Source organism: Talpa occidentalis, unplaced genomic scaffold (genome assembly GCF_014898055.3).
Source record: "Talpa occidentalis isolate TD23 unplaced genomic scaffold, MPIMG_talOcc4v2.1 talOcc4.2, whole genome shotgun sequence".
Taxonomy (NCBI): domain Eukaryota; kingdom Metazoa; phylum Chordata; class Mammalia; order Eulipotyphla; family Talpidae; genus Talpa; species Talpa occidentalis.
The window spans coordinates 144,893,841-144,911,334 of record NW_023602073.1 but is presented as its reverse complement, the minus strand read 5'-3'; the positions used below and the strand labels follow the sequence as shown (position 1 = coordinate 144,911,334).

The following is a 17,494-nucleotide window of genomic DNA, read 5'->3' as shown; positions in this document are numbered from 1 at the left end:
CTACCAGATAACTATATAGCTCACTATTGAAGTGCTTTCTTTCTTTCTCTTGGCTCTATGATTAGGCAAGTTAGATAATATTGCTCATTCTCAGAGTCATGTCAATACCTGGTTTTCATCCCATCCAGTGAGAAATATATGATAACTCAGACAGTGAGCTTTCCCTTGCTCACTCAAACGTGTTTCCAGAGACAGTAAGAGATCAGCAAACCACTCGAAAGCACTGGGCTCCCGGCAAATCCAGTAGAAATACACCTGCAAAGAGAGAAGGCTAGACCAACGATCTGTCCCTCTTTCATAATGTGCTGATAATCACAGACCACTTTATCTCTATTAAATTATTTGAGCTCAAATGGGCACTTCTGCAAAATTACACGCTTCCCTCTGCCAGTGAACAAACAGTCACACTGTGATTTCTTTTGGAAAAAAAAAATCACATTGTGTTTGAAAAAGCCCAGAGTGAATTCAGAGAGTCAGGAGCCTGTGGGCTGTTGCCAGTTTCTCTGGATGAGGATCAATTCAACACATTCCTGGCTGTGCTTCTTCTGAGCGAGGTTAATAATCATAACTAGCTGTGCCTTTCACTGCCCCCAAAGGGGGATAAACTCTCAGACCAAGCCCCTTCATCTGTACTTATGACCTAAGCTTGGATTTAAACATTCTTCTCCAGGGACCCCAAAGACTGGTGCCCTGATCCATTTCACTGGGCAGGACCCCCAGAGGATGGGGTTATGGTAACAGTAGCCTCAAGTCACACAGCCCAAGACGGTTCCCCTCAGTTGGACAATATCAGTGTTCAAGGAAGTCGGGGCTGGGTGGCCGTGGTGTGTGACAACTGCTCTAATGAAATTAGGTCTAGAAATAGTTTTTTTGCAATTCTCTGGGTTTAGAAAATGGCATGTGACCAAGAGTAGTTTGGGTTTGCTACAATCAAGGCTTAGCTGTTCTGCTTTGAGTTTCTGATAATTGTATCTAGAAAAAACCATGGGAAATCGATCTATTAATTCTCCAGATTTTTCTCACCTTTTTACCCCCTGCTGCCTATCCCCTCCCCAGAGACATCGCTACTGAGCAGGATGGACCCAGGGCTGGTCTTGATCTCCATGGGAGAATAATGTCCTCCAATAATCAGTTTTCCCTCTACCTTCACCAGTTAGTCTGCAAGCTCAAAATCATACAAAGAAACTTATAGATGAGATTTAATTAACCGATCAAATTCATGGGAACAAAAATCACAGAATGTATTTTCAAGGCTAAACATCTTGCCTATTCTCTGCAGGTTTATGCAGGAATTTATAATATTAACAGCCAGGGAGAACAAGAGCTAGTGAGGATAAGACCTTCTCTCAAGAACTAGTCTACATATTTGTTGGACAGCTGCTGCTTGGAAGGGTACTTTGAATATTAATCTCGGGACAAATGTTCTGCCCCTCCCCACAAGGAGTGCCTGTCTCTTCTTGGTTGTAAAACTGAACCAGTATTTCCCTCTAGTGCCCCCCACCCCCCGCCATCCCCCACAAGTATGAAGACTGTTCATTCACTCATTTGCTGATGCAACAAATGGGCAGTGAATGCGCAACATTCCAAGACTGTTCCTGGCTCTGGAGCTGTAAGTGCAAATGAGAGAGAGAACAATTCCTGGTCCCTGCAGAGTTTTGCAATTGGGAGGAAGAAAGACGTTAATTACTAAGTAAAATATAGGTTATGCCAGAGGGTGATAAATACTATAGAGAAATACCAGACAGATCGGAAAGGGTTGCAATATTAAGTCAAATGGTCAAAGGAAAGAGACAGCTGAGCAGAGAGATGTTGGAGGAAGAGGTGAGATGGTTAGGGGAAGAGCTAAGAGGGAAGACACCCCAAGGGACCTCTCAGGGAGGAGCTTCAGGGAGGGAAGGAAGAGTAGCAAAGATGGGGGAGGTCAGGGAGGTATAGATTTGCTTTGGGGCCATGTTGACTCTCACCCATTGTTGACGGCTGTGAGTGAGACGTGGGGCACTGGAGGATGTCATGCAGGGGGTGGCCTGATCTGAGGAAGCACCAGGGCAAGGGGACCTGCCTGTTTTGCTGAGAATAGACTGCAGGGCATAAGGGGAACAAGGGCACATGTCTGGAGACCAGGAAATGGATTTCACATCCTCTGTGGGTGTCAAACATGGCTATCTTCTTTCTCAATTTGTGTTGTTGTGCCTAATCTAAATAACCCTTTGGAAAACCTTAGCCCTCACTGGAGTTTGCTTTGCCCCTGGTTAAAAAAGAAAACTTACTGAGGAATTTATTGCTTTTCTCCTCTATAGAATCCCTCCATCTTACTCTCAGTAGGCTGTTTTATCTAACATGGTGGCATGTGGTAGAGAACAAACTTTGTTATATAGATAACCCCAAATCATCTTTTGAAAGCTTAGCACCCAATGGCATTTTGGTATTTGGAAGTGGTTAGATTTAGAGGAGGTCATGAAAGTTGGGCCTCCTGCTATGTAAGTAGTGCCCTTGAGACAAGAGGGGAGACCAGAGCTTTCTCTGCCATGTGAGGACACAGTGAGGAGGTGGCCGCCTGCACGCTGGGAAGAGAGCTCTCACCAGAACCCACCCACACTGGCACCTGATCTTGGACTTAAGGCCTCCAGAACTGTGAGGAAATGTTTGTGATTGAAGATATCCAGTCCATAGAACTTTTGTGATAGCATCCCAAGCTGATGGAGACTTCACACTGTATAGATAATAACAGGACTGACAGAAGCTCCACACAAGTAGGGGGATGGAGAATTTGACTATATTTGAAAGAGAGAACTTTTTCAGAGAAGGTAAAAACTGCATCTGATATGTAGAAAAATATAGAATCTTCTCAATAATGGTAGCTATTCTTATCCTGGTTTTATTTTGTTGTTGTTGCCAAAATCATTCTTATGAAGGCAACAGCAAACAAATTATGAAGCAAACATATCTTTTTCCTGAGAAGCTTCCCTAATGGGAGTTTCATACTCGATTTTAAAGAGAGATAATTATAAAATTGTTTCTTCAGCTAACCATTGAAAGACTGAGATCCATCTTTTTCAGGGATTTTTAGTCCTTTAAGTCATTATCCTTAATGTTAATTATTTCATGGCAATTATTTCATTGCTACTTTCTCCTATGACCAAGAACTGATATTTTTCTATCTTTGTTGATTTTAATTACAGTCACAATACTTAATGAAATGTTCGTTAACAATAGAATTACAACTGAGATAGCCATATGACAGCACAAAATGAAATGAAAAAACAAAATGAAATGACACTGGAGTTGCTAATCCATGCTACATGCAGCAACGAAAATCAAAACGAAATAAAATAACACCCTGCATATGTGTATAGGTGAGTATACGTGCACAAAAACATGGAAAAGGGATGGAATAAGATGCACTAATCTGTTTAATGGGTTCTTCCTGGAAAGCAAGGTGGTGGTGGTGGTGATGGTTAGTTTGGTGGGGAAGGCAAATGAAGGGAGATTTTTGACTATTTTATTTGAATCCTTTTCAGGGGACACGATTGACTTGTATGGCTTGTGTGGTTAATAAACCAAGATATTAAAAAATGAGAATGCTGGTCAGATGCCCACAGGACCATGGTGAAGCCTAAAGGCAGATTGAAGTTCTTGAGATGGTCTAGTGAAAGATGGGGTGCTCAGGAATCTTCTGGCAAAGCCCACGTGGCTCCCGCTCCCCACTTCTCAGGCATTAGTGCAGAGGATCATTTAGTTCCAGGAGAGGCCAGAGCTCCAGTGTGAGGGAAAGTGAAGGTAAATAATTTCTCCAACGCAACCGATTAAATTAAATGCATTTTTCATTCATTAGAAAAGAGAACAGGCCCTCCTTTGTTTTATTAATATATTTAAGCAGAGTATGGATTTTTGCCTTTCTTGGCCTATTTGCCTGGTTCCCACTGGCCCCTGCTGTCTTTTTATTTGAATTATCTGTTTATTATATTAGGTTAGGAAACCCAAAGGCCATTTTGCATGGGACACGCTATAAATACCCATTATCACAGTTATATATTATTGAACTGATGAAGGAAGACAATTTATGAAGAAATTAGATTATCTCAGTTTTCCGATAATCTATTTTATTATAGTCTGAAGATTACATATGCAGTTAAGAAAATGAACCAAATTTCGCAGTTGGCAGTTCTCATGGCTCTGTCTACACAGCGGTGATATTAGGGGGAACTAAACGTGGAAAGCTAATATATTTATGTCAGCCATCTCCCCCCCTCCCTCCCCATTTGTACACAACTATTTCATTCATCATTTTGACAGTTTGCACAAGCAAACTGTCCTAATTTTTTCAAGAGCTCTTTTCACAAATTGAGTGTGATGTAGAATTAATCATACCTGTTAGACTGGGGTGGAGGACTTTCCTCGCCAGGGAGCACTCACACCCTTCAGCACTCAGTTTTATCCATAGCACAAAGATGCACAGCCCCTCACACCCCTGCCCTTATTCCAAGGACCTCTGTGTCCTCATCCGCCTTCACCTAAGGAAGTTTGACTCTGATTCCTGTGTTGAAAATATCCCTTTAATATCTTAAACATTTCCCCCAATTTCTTCCCAGCAAGTTGTCATTGTGGTTAGTGTTGTTTTGCCTTCTTGGGGAGTCTCCTCTCAACCGCATCTACTCCTTCCTTTTCCCCTCCTCCCACCATCTTTAAAAATAAAAGATTGGGCCTCCCTGGTGGCGCAGGTGGTTGAGCGCAGCACTGTGAAGCTGTCTGCAGCCTCTGCAGTGTGGGTTTGATCCCGGCTGTCTGGGGAGATACCCACATGGCAGGGCAGACCTCTCCAAAATCACCCACTGCTCCCTCAGCAGTGTACTTCGGTCAGTCTGCCTGTTCTGCTCCCCACTTTGACTCTGGTGAATCCTTTCACCCTCTCACACATCTGGCTGGTACCCCGGTTCTTGTATAAATAAGAAAAAAACTTAAAAAATAAAAGATTGCTGGAGAGGGATTTTAAAATCAGTTTCAAATGGCAAGCGCTATACATTATCCCAGAGAAGGAGCAGAGTCTATTGCTTTTTCTCCCTGCATTTTACTTACATGGGTTCTAGAAAAATGTGGCAGAAAAAAGGGTAAAGAGATCAAATTTGCGGTGGTAACAACTGAGGAAACTTCTGGTGTGAATTTTTTACTATAGACTTGACAACATGAGGCTTGTAGGTAGAAATGTATACCTTCATGCCCACTGATGTTTAGCCCAGGGAGGAGAAAATCCTGCCTAATTGTAGTTAACTGTTTAGGCTTAAAATCCTAGCTTCGACCCCTGTGTTGTTTTTTATCCCCTTCCTTGTTACAGAAGAGAACAATGTGAAAACTGTAGCTCAGATCTGTAATTGCGAAGACGCTGTTGGATAAATATTAGTGCTTTGCTCTGCTGCACTTTAAAAATTATATAGATGCTGACAGTTTAGTGGAAGGAGTGGTATTTATATCTCAAAAGCATGTGGGAGGGCCTGACAAATATTAGTTACATAAGCCTAATGATAGCTGTATTCACACAAACACAAAGTTGCTTTAAAGCAGAGAAACTTTCTAAACATTTTCTCCTGTGTGCAGACTCCAAGGAAGTGGAGCTTAAGTGTAATTTCAGCCTCAACTTTCAATAGCATGAAGCCTCACTTCCTTCACAGAGAGTGCTGAAATCAGAAACACATGCTACCTCCTGACTCAGTGGCTAAGTGGCTGAGTGTCTCTGGACAAATAAGTTCCCCATCTACATGCCGACACCAACTTGCATGGTCACAGGCAAAGCAAGAAGGTCAAGGCCCCTGGAATTCTTGGGTGAGTCTACCCAGTTAGCTTCCTGTCCCTTAAGCCATTACTCCTGCTTTTGTTATCAATTGAGTATTGTCCCAATATTATCCCTGATTGTATCAGTTATGAAACATAGTTTCTTTATTTCCAATTTTATGGCTTTTGGACTGGAGATCAACGTCGCTATTTTCCTTCCCACTGGAGAAAGCATTGAGAAATCCCTAAACACGAACCAAGAATAACAAGGGAATATGAGAAAGGAGGATGGATTAAGATTTCATGAGTTTCTATATGGACTTTAGATTGCGTGGGTGCTTATAAGAACTTTTCTTATTGGTAATAAAATAATAGGAATGTATTATTTTAATTGTTAAATTATTGAATAGTCTTTCTGGTTATATCAAGGAATGAATTAATCTTAGTAACCTAGAATTTTACAGAAAATTTTGTAGAAGCCATTTATTCATTCTTTGGGGGTACACAAATATTCATGGATTGATTTATTCAAAATTGATAGAGCATATGTGATACATACATAGACAGTATCTACAGACATGCATGTATTGCATACATGTATATGGATATGTGTGTGTTTATATACACACATATATGTACAACTGAAAATGCTCAACTGAAAATAAGTATTCAGATAAAAAAATATACATATTTATATGTTAGGGAAAAATAAGATATTTTGTGTGTCTCAATACAGAAAAGAAAGATAGATGATATAAAAGAAGGACAGTGTATGGGCATGGAGGTTGAGAGAAAGCAAGGTAACCTTAAGTATCCTGTGAAGAGCTTTTCATGTCGGTTTGAGAGGACTTGGCACTTAGTAGGTGCTGAATAAATATTCCTTGAGTGAATAAGTGGATGCAAGTGAGACAATCAACGCTTCACCATATGCAGGTGAAACAGAACAGGATCCTTAGTGTAATCAAAATCACAAAGTTATTTATAAGTGTCTTTACTTGGTAGAGAGCAAGCGGAAGGAAAAAGCTTAAGAGGACTGAGCAAGCAGCATAAGCCATAACAACGCACTGAAAACACATGGAAACCAGTAGCTGTTTTGCTTGCTTGTGCCTTAGATTGAGTGTTTGTGTCCCCTCAGCATTTACATGTGGAAACCAAAAGCTCCATTTGGGAGGAGAGGCTTTCCGGAGGTGAGTAGGTCATATGGGTGGAGCCCTCATGAATGAGTAAGTGACCTTAAAAAAAAGACTTCAAGGAAATCCCTCTGCCCCATCTGCCAGACAGGTTCCAGCTAGGTGGCTGCTATGAATCAGCAGCCAGGCTCTCATCAAGTAAATTCTGATGAAGCCTTGATCTTGGACTTGCCAGCCTCCAGATCTGCGAGAAGTAAATTTCTGTTGCTTGTAAGCCGCCTGCTCTATGGGATTTTGTGAAAGCACCCAAAGGAACTAAGATGCTTTTTTAAAGTTATTGTGGCATAGAGCAAAGAAGATGGCTTTAGCATGAGAAGGGCATGAATTCACTCTCTCCTTCTACCGGTTACTAGCTCTCTGCACATTAGGATCCTCATTGTCAAATGACAATAGTACTTAGTTGAAAGAGGTCTCATGGAAATTCAACAATATGAACCTACCACTCCTATTGGCGGTGTGATCTAGCTTTAGTTACCTCATCTGTAAAAGGGGAATAAAAACAGTAAGAACCTTAAAAATATGATGTGAGATACTATGTATAAGATGCCCAACTACTTTCCTGCAAGTGGTCAATGCTTGATAAATCTATGCTAGTCCTGGTAGTAGCAGTAGTTGTCTATGTATTTTTGGCAGATGTAATAAACTTGCTACCATTTTATACACAGGTACACAGAAATATTTCCATATTTTTAATTTAACTTATTTGGTGTTAAACTGCTTGTTGGGAGTTAGTCTTATTTCTCCAGTGTGTCAGGAAATGCTATTCAGAAAGGTGAACTGAGGTTCTCAAATTAAAGCTTCTGGTGAGGGCAGAATCAAGCTGAGGAGGTTTCTCTGACCAGGAATCCCAAGTGTTTCCTCAATACAATGATGGGGGGCATGTCTGCCACTATTGGTTATATCACAGCAAAAGCCAGAAGAGCCTGGGTTTGAATCCTCGTTCTGCCTTTTATTACCCATGTATTTTCAGGAAAGTCACCTTAGTCTTGCTAAGTTTCAGGCTGCTTATGTAGAAAATAGGCACTGCTTTTTAAGGTTATTGGACATATTAAGATCAAATGAGAAAATGTATCTCCAAATGAGAAAATGTATCTCCAATGCCTGTCCTTTGGAAACTCATGAGATGATGGCTAATTTACTCTTATGTCTTAGTTGTGAAAACCCTAGCAGTAGAGATAGTAGAGGACTCCTAGCTGGCACTCACCCCTAGGGTTTCTCAGAATGCTATTTCTTAAGAAATGTTTGAAGAAGAAAGTGTCTATGGCTAAAAAGGCTTGGGAAGGGTGGGTGAAACACAAACCAAATGAACTTCTGTAAACTTATTTAATAGGCTAATAGATAATGTGACCCTTTAATGCTAGATTTGTGGTAATGTTTCTGAAATTCATTTAGCCACCTGATGCTCCAGGGGAGCGTTCCATGATCAACATTTCATAGACCATCTACTGGAACATGCTGATCTAGTCAAGCATCCTCCTTTGGTAGATGAGGGAACTGCAGCCAAGGTTTTGACCAGAAAAGAAATGACAGAGCCAGAACCAGGCTGGCCTGATATCCTGGATTCCCCTGAGTTCACTCTATTTGGTGTTAATGTGGCTCCCTTTCTCCCACTGCCCTAGGGTCGGCTGCTTGTCTTAAGAGGATTAAAGTATGAGACAGTCTCTGGATAGGACAAATGTATTAAGGGAACCATGGTGGCATCTGGACAAAGAATATATAAGAAATGGCCACGGGGAGATTCAGAGCTGGAAAGCACCAAGGAAGAAGGCCAACAAATGCCAGTTATGTCATTTTGACCTTTTGTTAAGACCCTGGTCCACGAGAAGAAGATATTGTATTGCACACTTGCAACCACAGTATCAAACTAAAGAGATGAAGGCAGAGGCTGCCTGTTAATATTACTAACTGCAGCCCAGTCACATAGCCATTTGCAGCCTGTCCATATTTTACTGACATGAGCAATTACATGTCCTGTAATGGCAATGAAGCAATAAAATTTATGTCTTGTCATCTTTAACAAGATTAGACATAACCCTTCTCATAAATATAATACTGAATGGAGATTTTTAAGAACATAAGTATAGTTAAGGATCTTTGAGTTTATCCCTCCTAGTTAATTAAAATCCTCCCCAAGAATCGGCAGATGATAGATATAAGGATGTTGAACCTTTTAATCCATGGAAGGATGAACTAATGACTTCTTTTTGCATACCTTGCTCAGCTTCAGCTGGGTTTCTGACTCACTCTTGTACCAGACAGATTTCAGGAGTGCAGCGAAGGGAGTGACCCCTATTCCTGCAGCAATGCACACGCTCACTGGGTAGTGAAACACGTCCATCAGCGAGGCTCCAAAGGGTCCATCCACTGCTAGCCTGCAGGAGCAAAGAGCGGCCTGGTTGTCAATCACAGCACTCTGCTCTTGAAAACACAACTATCCTACGTCAGGGCATTTTGTAGAATGTTGGTAAACGTGCACAGGCAAGTCAGCTGTGTGCTCTAGAACAACTTATTTGGAGACCTTGGGCTGGACATGAGGATTTGGGAGCCTGCCAAATGGGGAGATGATCAGTCTAACCCAGCTGCCATTCATGAAAGGACAAAGCGTGACTTCTCTGGCTTGAGCTCATGCCTCTTCCATGTAGCACAATTTTCAAGCAGTTCTTACTTGCTTTGGCTTTAAGCATCACAAAAGCCTGGTAGAAGAAGGCTTTCCCCCCACCCCACCCCCCTCCCTCCCTCTATTTCCCTTCCTTCCTTTTCAAGCTGCCATCAGAAGAAAAAAGCAGAGCCATCAAGGTGATTTAGAAGGCTCAGCTGTTGTTCTACTGTGTAATTCTCCCTGTTTTTATTGGTTCAGCCCCACATCTTTGTAAGTTTATATAATTTTAGTCTAAGAGAAACCATCCATTTGGAATCAGTATGATTTTGAAATAATTTGTCAGTTAAGTGGAATTTCTAAAACATGTTATTTTCGATTATGTGAACTCAAAATCTGTGATGATTAGGCCAGGGGTGGCATTGTTGTTTCATTTTGCTTAGCAAATCTTTCAAGCCTATTCCTTGACTATATATGATTGTCTTTAACATGGTCCTGGACAGACTGGTCTCTGGATTCCTCTCCAGCTCTCCCCACTGGCTTTTCTTCCATTTCTTAAAACACGTAACAGGAACCGTGGTGATGGTGCACGGGTGCATTGTTGAAGGAAACGCTATGGGAACTACACATGAAGGGTTGGGGAGCAGCAAATATTTTTTAAAAATAAACAATGATGTAAAAAATAAAAAATTTAAAAGAATTTAAAAAACCCACATAACACCTCCATTTACCATAGAGGATTTGCATGTGATAATCCAAGTAATAAGTTGAAATACTCTCCCCCAATTTCCCTCCCCCCTGATTTGGTTAATGGTAGGTCTTCCTGGAGGTCTTATTCCAATCAATTTCTTTGGGAAAACTTCTGGACCCCTAAGTTGACTTATAGACCCCTTGCACTGTGCCCCTCGCAGTGTCTAGCACAGCTTCAGATTTACAGGTTTTTTGGGGGGGCGGTGGGTGTGATGGGGACATGAGAGTGCATGATTTGGCTTTTGTCTGTCTGAGTTCTATGGGGGTAGGAGCTGTGTCTGTCCGTTCATCACTGCATCCTGGAGCCTCCAGTGCTCTCTGGCCTGGAGCTGTTCCTAACAATTGCTGAATAAATTGTAAAGGAAATGTTTAAAATATTTCAGTCAGCAGAATGTATTAAATAAACGCAACTATTCCAAAAAGCATGCATTTACATATGAACAAAGATATGCTAATTAAAAGAGTTCTAAGTTATTCATAACCATTCCCTAAGGGGTGTCTGTGAAGGCAGCCGAGGTTGGCCCATTTGGGCTTACTATGTGTTCATGAAAGTTCAATTGTGTTTATTTAAAAATATTCCATATGCCAGACCTTCTAACAATTCAAATGAACTCTCCTCAAGTTAATCTTAATTAATAAGGCTTTATTACATATTGATATATGGAAATGGAAGAGCAAAAATAAAAGGTCATTAACCAGAAAGGGTTAGTGTCTCAGCCCACTGTAGATTACTTATAAATAATTAGACAAGGAGGATTGTGAGAGAAAAGATGGTGACTGTCTATGGATTAAAATGTCTTATTGTTAATTGTTTTTATAATTGGTCATATCTAGGATTTATTTGACACTGATTTTAGAAGATAACAATTAAACCCAAAATGAATTGTGTCATATAATCCACAGAAGTACATAACAAACACATTTCTGCATCATTAGAATTGAGAATCTAAGCTGGAAGTGGCAGGAATAAATATTTATTCCAGTTCCCTGCTAGTGCAGGAAGCCTTCCACTTCCCCGGCAGCTGGGCATGCTCTGATGGCAAATCACAGGGCACCGAGTTCCATGTAGACCCCACCAGTGCCAGCTGGTGTTTTCTTGGGTCTCACTGAAATTTCCTTCTAATAACTCCAGTCTTTTGCTTCTGTAAGAAACACAAACCAACCCTCTTCTCTTTCCTACATCTCAGCCCTTTACATAGTCAGTCGTTGCTCTTGTGACATCTGATTGTTTTCTTTCGGACTACAATTAATTGTTCCCTTTCTCAATGCTTGTCACAATTCTGAATGGGCTTCCTTTGCACTCATTCTGGCTTATTAAGCTCACTTAGCTTCTTCCTTCTTGTTTGGACACAGAAATTTCAATAAAGCAGCTTAGAAAAAGACTCACCCTACCAATACCCACTTCATGCTGTTCCCTGTTGCTCAAATTCAGCAGCAGCATCTCCACCCTCCTCATCAAACTTCACTTTTCTCTGACTCCACGACCTCTGTTCATTCACCATGTTCTTCCTGGCTAAGCCTCCCTGTCATTCTCACCTCTATTTAGACAGCCTTTCTTATTTGCAATAATAATAGCAGCACCATTTCTGCCTCCCCCCACACTATTCATTATGCTAAGGACATTTAATCTTAAACCCTATGTACTATTATTACCTCATGTGCTCCTGCTATCCAAGGGTGCATACACCCATCACCATGCCAACAGCTTTTGAGAAAAGAACTAGTCAATGAAAGGTCGCCTAGTGGAGACTGGAGGCCAGGCTCTCCAATCACTCTCCATGAGGATGGAATCTTGGGCAATGTCCATGGGGTTGAGGAACAAAGAAAATATAAAAAAAAATTAACTTGGTTGAGTCTAATAGGTTGCTTCCCGCTGAATCATGGTGCCACTCAAATTTGGGTCAAGAACTGCTACAAACTGAGCACCCATGGCCTCTGAGTATTGTCTATTTACCCCTAAGTCAGGCATCCTGGTCTGTCTTCCGTGGCCATTTTTCTGTCCAGGCAATGAGAAGTCACCTGAAGGACAGTGAACCCTCCTCTGGGCCTATGCTCTGAAACACAACTTTTCCACTTATAAAATACTCCCTTTTCCTCATTTAAATTGGGTAGGGGTATTCTTATTCTATTGTTTCATCCTCAAAAACCTGCCCTACTGTTCTTGCATCATAAGCAGAAACAGAAAAAGACCACCATGACCACGCTGGTTTCATGATTTTCTTCATTGACAGAAGAGGAAACTGAGGCAAGGTGTTACATACATTCTCCATAAGCACACGCAAAGTTGGGCTCCAGACCAGCTGTCTGATTCTGGAGCCACTGGCTCTGGGCAGTGGGTTCAGTCTCTGAAAACTCTACTGTCACGGCTGGGAAATTCCTCCATCAGAGGCAAAGGCTTTCAGAAGAGCTCACTCAACACAACAGTGATGAGTGTGAGGCTGCCTTTCTCTCTGCATCCTCACCAGCATTTGTTGCTTCTGGCCTTTTTGATAAGGGTATGAGGTGGTATCTCTTTGTAGCTTTGATTTGCATTTCCTTGATGATAAGCACCACTACATTCCTTATGGCATTAACCACCACTTGGTATTTCTTTATACCCTCCAGAGATGGTAGAGAAAGAATCTCTTGATGCTCTTTTGAAATATACTCTTTCAAAATGTTCTCCCCATCATTTTTCATTTTGGTACATCTTTGATTTTCTAATTATTGGGAAATTCTTCAGCAGCATGGGAGTCAACTTTAAGCCATTGTTTATTAAAAGAAGTCAAGGAGTGATCACTTCACTCAACATGCCAACAGCCTATGCCAACCTTTTTTGAATAGGATGCTGTTGTGGATTGAAGTGTCTTCCCAGTGCATATGTTAAAGTTCTAACCCTCAGTACCTTAGAATATGTCTTATTTGAAAATGAGGCTATGGCAGGTGTAATAAGTCAAGGATGATGAGATCACAAGGAGTTGGATGGACCTTTCGTCTAACATGACTGGTGTTTTTATAAGAAGGGATCACAGAAACACAGAGACACACAGTGCAGAGAGCAGCCTGGGGTGACAGATGCAGAGTTTAACTGCTGCAGCTGCAAGCCAAGGACACCAAGGAGCGCTGGCCAAACCCTGGAGGCTGGGAGGACACAAGGAGGGATGCTTCCCTGCAGGTTTCACAGGGAATATAGCCCTGCTGACGCACAAATTGCAGATCCACTGCCTTCAAAACTGTGAGAGAACAAACTTTTATTGTTGTAAGTCACCCACTTTGCGTGTGCTTTGCTAGGACAGTCCAGGAGGTGCACGCACATGCTTTCCCGCATCTCAGCTCCATCCTTCAAACATTTCCCTTTTAGCAAAGTCAAATCATGTGCTTGCATGCTGTTTTCCCTAGCCCTCTTCAAGTCTGAGAGGATGGAGGTAACATTCTGCCGTCTCGGGGCTGCTGGAACACAGTGGTGACTAATTAATATTGGTAGCAATCACACGTGTGCAGGGCCGCCTGCCTGACATCACTGATCTTCCTGCCTCTCAGATCACTTTGTCATGTGTAACCTTTAATCTGGAATTGCTTAGCTCCTTCTCTGGTGTAGGCAATCTGCCAGAAGAATGCCGATGGTGATGTATCCTTTTTATGAAGACCAGACATCATGAACTTTACCAATATAATTTCAGACTGTGACAGTAAAAGTACACAGGGCTGCCTTTTACTCATCACAGTCTGTGCAGAATTAGTCAAGTGACATTCTGGAGCTGGCAGAGCAAAATCTTCCTCCCCTAGATCATTGCCTGCCGTGGTTAACATTTGCTGTTTAAAAAAATGTACTTGCTTCTGCTAGAAATCTACTCACTTGTACTTTCTAGATTATCGAATTTAAAAAATGGATTCGAATTTACCACTTAGAATAAAGAGATTGCTGAATTTGGTGGCATGTGGACGTACCAAAATACCTACTTCTCATACTACTCTAACATATCTGTGAAAGAAGAAACGGGTTTCTACCTTGGCAGGCTCCCGGGTTCCTTGGAGACCTGGCCCTCTGCTCCGAAGGCCTCACACAGAGCTGCGGTCCAGTCCCCCGCGGCCTGGATGTGCACACTGAAGAAGTCTTCCTGGGGAGCGGAGGTGAGGGTGAATGGGTGCCATTCCAGGCGGGAGATGGATGGGCACTGGATCAAGATGTATTGTCCCGGCGCCATCTTAAAGTGACGCTTTCTCATCTGAAGTTCTAGGACTCCAGATGGATGGCTCACCACCTGTGTCAGAGAAAGAGTTTTGTCTTTTTACTCACGTTAAATGATCAGAAAATTGTCCTCCTTCTGAGATCGTGGTCAGAAACTGTTTTGCAAAACAGTTTGCCAAGCTTGGCTCACAAGGAGTGGTCAAAGCACGCCATGGCTCTCTCCTCCTGCTTATCCCAACCGCCCCCCACAAGCTCTTGTCCACGGGTTTTTGTAAGGCCAGCAGATCCCGATCAGCTGAAACTGGTTGAAGCAGGTGATGGAGGAGTTCTGTCCTAGGACACACACGTGATGCCCAGAAGTGATCAGCATAACCCTCTGACATCGAACCCTCCAAATCCCTCAAGCGCGTGCTAAGCCTCTTGAAAATGAATAAGAGACCCAGGAGGAGACATGAACAGCCACTACACCTGCAAGTTCAGATCCTCCTTCCTCCCTTGCCCTGCTCTACCCTGATCTCTGTGTCTCCTACTCACCCGTCACAGCCCCCACCCCTGTAAAGGGCAGGAGGCAGATTTGAGCTTGCTTCTGCCTTCGTATGTGACCAGTCATGCTGTTTCCCGGCTGTACAAACTGTTGTCCCACGGTGTGGCAGAATGACTGTTTACCACAGGCAAAGGGCCCACACTAAGTTGCTTATGTGTCCTTCAAAGGTTTTATAAATGTTAAATTAGTTTTTGTTTTTGAGGAATATTTTACATGTACTATTTGCTATGAGCTTCCAGAACCTTTGCCATTATTTTCATATCTTGTCTGGCAACTCCAGCCAGAATCAAGTTTCTCTCCCTCAGAAAGCGATTCCTGAAATTTGGGTCGATGCCACCAGGGGCAAAATGGGGTCCAGCATGTGACTTTAAGTCTAAATAACCAGGCTTTGAGTAGACTGTGGACCACATGGAAGAGAATATAAACTAACATATTGTTCAGAGTACTTAATTATGCTTAAAGTCATCATTATATTATAATTATTATTACAGTTATTAAAGTTAATAACTAAAAATAGTTATAAAAATTATCTCCATGTTTTTAAAATGTTTGTCCAGGTAATCACCATTTTCAACATCTGCATCTTCTCTTTTTCCCTTGGGAACTCACCCTGGTATCTTCCTTCTAAGTGGAAAACAATCTTTGCACTTGCTCTGAAATGTCTTGTTTGCTTGATTTGTTTCAGCCGAGTCTCCTGCACAGGCTCCTGAGTTTTAGTTGTAAGGAGCATACAAAGGGGCTTATCAGTCTATTTTTTTTAATATTTGTTTTGTAGAAGAGCTGGGGTGCAGGCCAGAGGTGTGAGGGGTGAGAGGATTCACCAGAGATAGAATGAGGAGCAGAACAGGCAGATCTACTGAAATACACTGCTGAGGGGAGAAGCAGGCAAGTCAGAAGAGTCTCCTTGGCTGGGGATCGAACTCAAGTCTCAGCAGTGATAGCGCTGAGACTTAACCCCTAGGTCATCAGGGAGGCCCAGGGGCTTACTACACAAGAACTTTATATGCAATAATAAATTTCCTTCCTTAGATTTCCATCTTGTTTTCTGAAACATCTCTTCAGGCTTGTCTTCTGTCATGGCCAAAAGTATATGGGAATAAAATCTAGGGTCTAGAGCCCGTGGCAATATCTTTCCATTTAGAAGAGGATTTCACAGCATTTTAGTCATTAGTTCTGTCTCTCCTCTCCTGACATTTGCTCTGAAGCTACTGGAAAATTGTCTCCTTAGTAACAGCTCTAGTATTGAATAGATTTCCAGAAGTTTTACTGTCTGGTTTTAGGTACAACCTGATATCCTTTGGTGCTTAAAAACAGCAACACAGAAACAGCTTAAATCAGAAATAGGGAGCAACACCTCTCATCTGCGCTCCCGATGACACTTACGGAGACCCAGTGTGTTCTGTTCGCATCGCGTTAGCAAAGAGGCAGGGGTTCGGTTAACAGAGAATTTCTTTCTAGCCATTTAAAAAGAACATTTCAGGGCCTCCCCTGGTGGCACAGCGGTTGAGCGCTGGGCTGCAAAGCTGCCCGCAGCCTCTGCAGCGCCGGTTCGATCCCCGGCCGCCGGCGAGGGTCCCACATGGCGCGCAGACCTCTCCTGCCGCGCCCGCTGCTCCCCTCAGCAGTGTTCATCCTCATCCTGCCTGTTCTGTTCCCCACTCTGGCTCTGGTGAATTCTCTCACCCTTCCATGCTTCTGACTGTACCCAGTGCTTGTATAAATAAATAAATAAATCTTAAAAAAAACCCAAAACACATTTCCGTCTCTTAGACATGTACCCTTTGTTGATATGTTTACATCTTCCACCAGCATGAGGCAAAAATCGGGGGGCTTTGAGGTGGACGGTGAGATTGGACAACACCATCACAAAGCACTAGGTCTCTGGCTGGAGATTCTCCTCTTCCCGTCTCCATTTGGGAGCCAATGCACCCCTTCTCCCTCTGAACCTGAGGCTGACTGTTCCCCCATCCTCTGCTTACAAGTTCCAGATGTAAAAGTGTGTGCTTGAAAATCCACGTACATATTTGTGTGTTTGCAAAATCCCTGTCTTCATATGGTGAAGGACGTCAATCTACTCTAGGTTATTAGGACCCCATAAAGCATACTCAGCCCACCCAAGAGGATCCAAAATAAAGAGAAATGTGTAAGATTTCATGGCTGTGTCATAACCTTCTCCACGTTATGTACTAGTCTAAAGCCCTGATCCCTCTGTCCAGTAAAATCAGTCACACTAAAAGATGCACAAGATATAAGCCATTACTGGAATAGATGATGAGTCTCTAAATTATGGACAGTTTTATAATAAAAGAGGCAAATTAAAAACTTGGGCTTATAAAAAATTTTCATCTACAGTCAGGCTTTTATTCAGACATAAAGCTACATGCCTACCTTGGTAATGACCACCTTTTGTTGAAATCTCCAGAATCTAATCATTCTCTCACACATGTACAGAACCACAGGGCCTAAGACCCACTTCCAAGCCT

General features: G+C 42.3%; 1 protein-coding gene and 1 long non-coding RNA gene across 2 annotated transcripts in view; one reads left to right on the top strand and one right to left on the bottom strand.

Annotated features, from left to right (window-relative positions):
- Positions 1 to 17,494, bottom strand: part of NOX3 (NADPH oxidase 3) — a 53,759-nt gene that overhangs the window by 13,880 nt on the left and 22,385 nt on the right. Inside the window, exons 8-11 of the mRNA XM_037521010.1 lie at positions 17,400 to 17,492; positions 14,287 to 14,540; positions 9,166 to 9,325; positions 109 to 255 (exon numbers count right to left, since the gene is read on the bottom strand). Of these exons, the coding sequence (XP_037376907.1) occupies positions 109 to 255; positions 9,166 to 9,325; positions 14,287 to 14,540; positions 17,400 to 17,492 (654 nt within the window). The remainder of the gene's footprint in view (positions 1 to 108; positions 256 to 9,165; positions 9,326 to 14,286; positions 14,541 to 17,399; positions 17,493 to 17,494) is intronic.
- Positions 1,585 to 8,788, top strand: LOC119253483 (uncharacterized). Its single transcript, XR_008552920.1, has 4 exons — positions 1,585 to 1,609; positions 3,180 to 3,353; positions 5,590 to 5,814; positions 8,573 to 8,788. It is a non-coding gene; the product is annotated as an uncharacterized LOC119253483 (long non-coding RNA).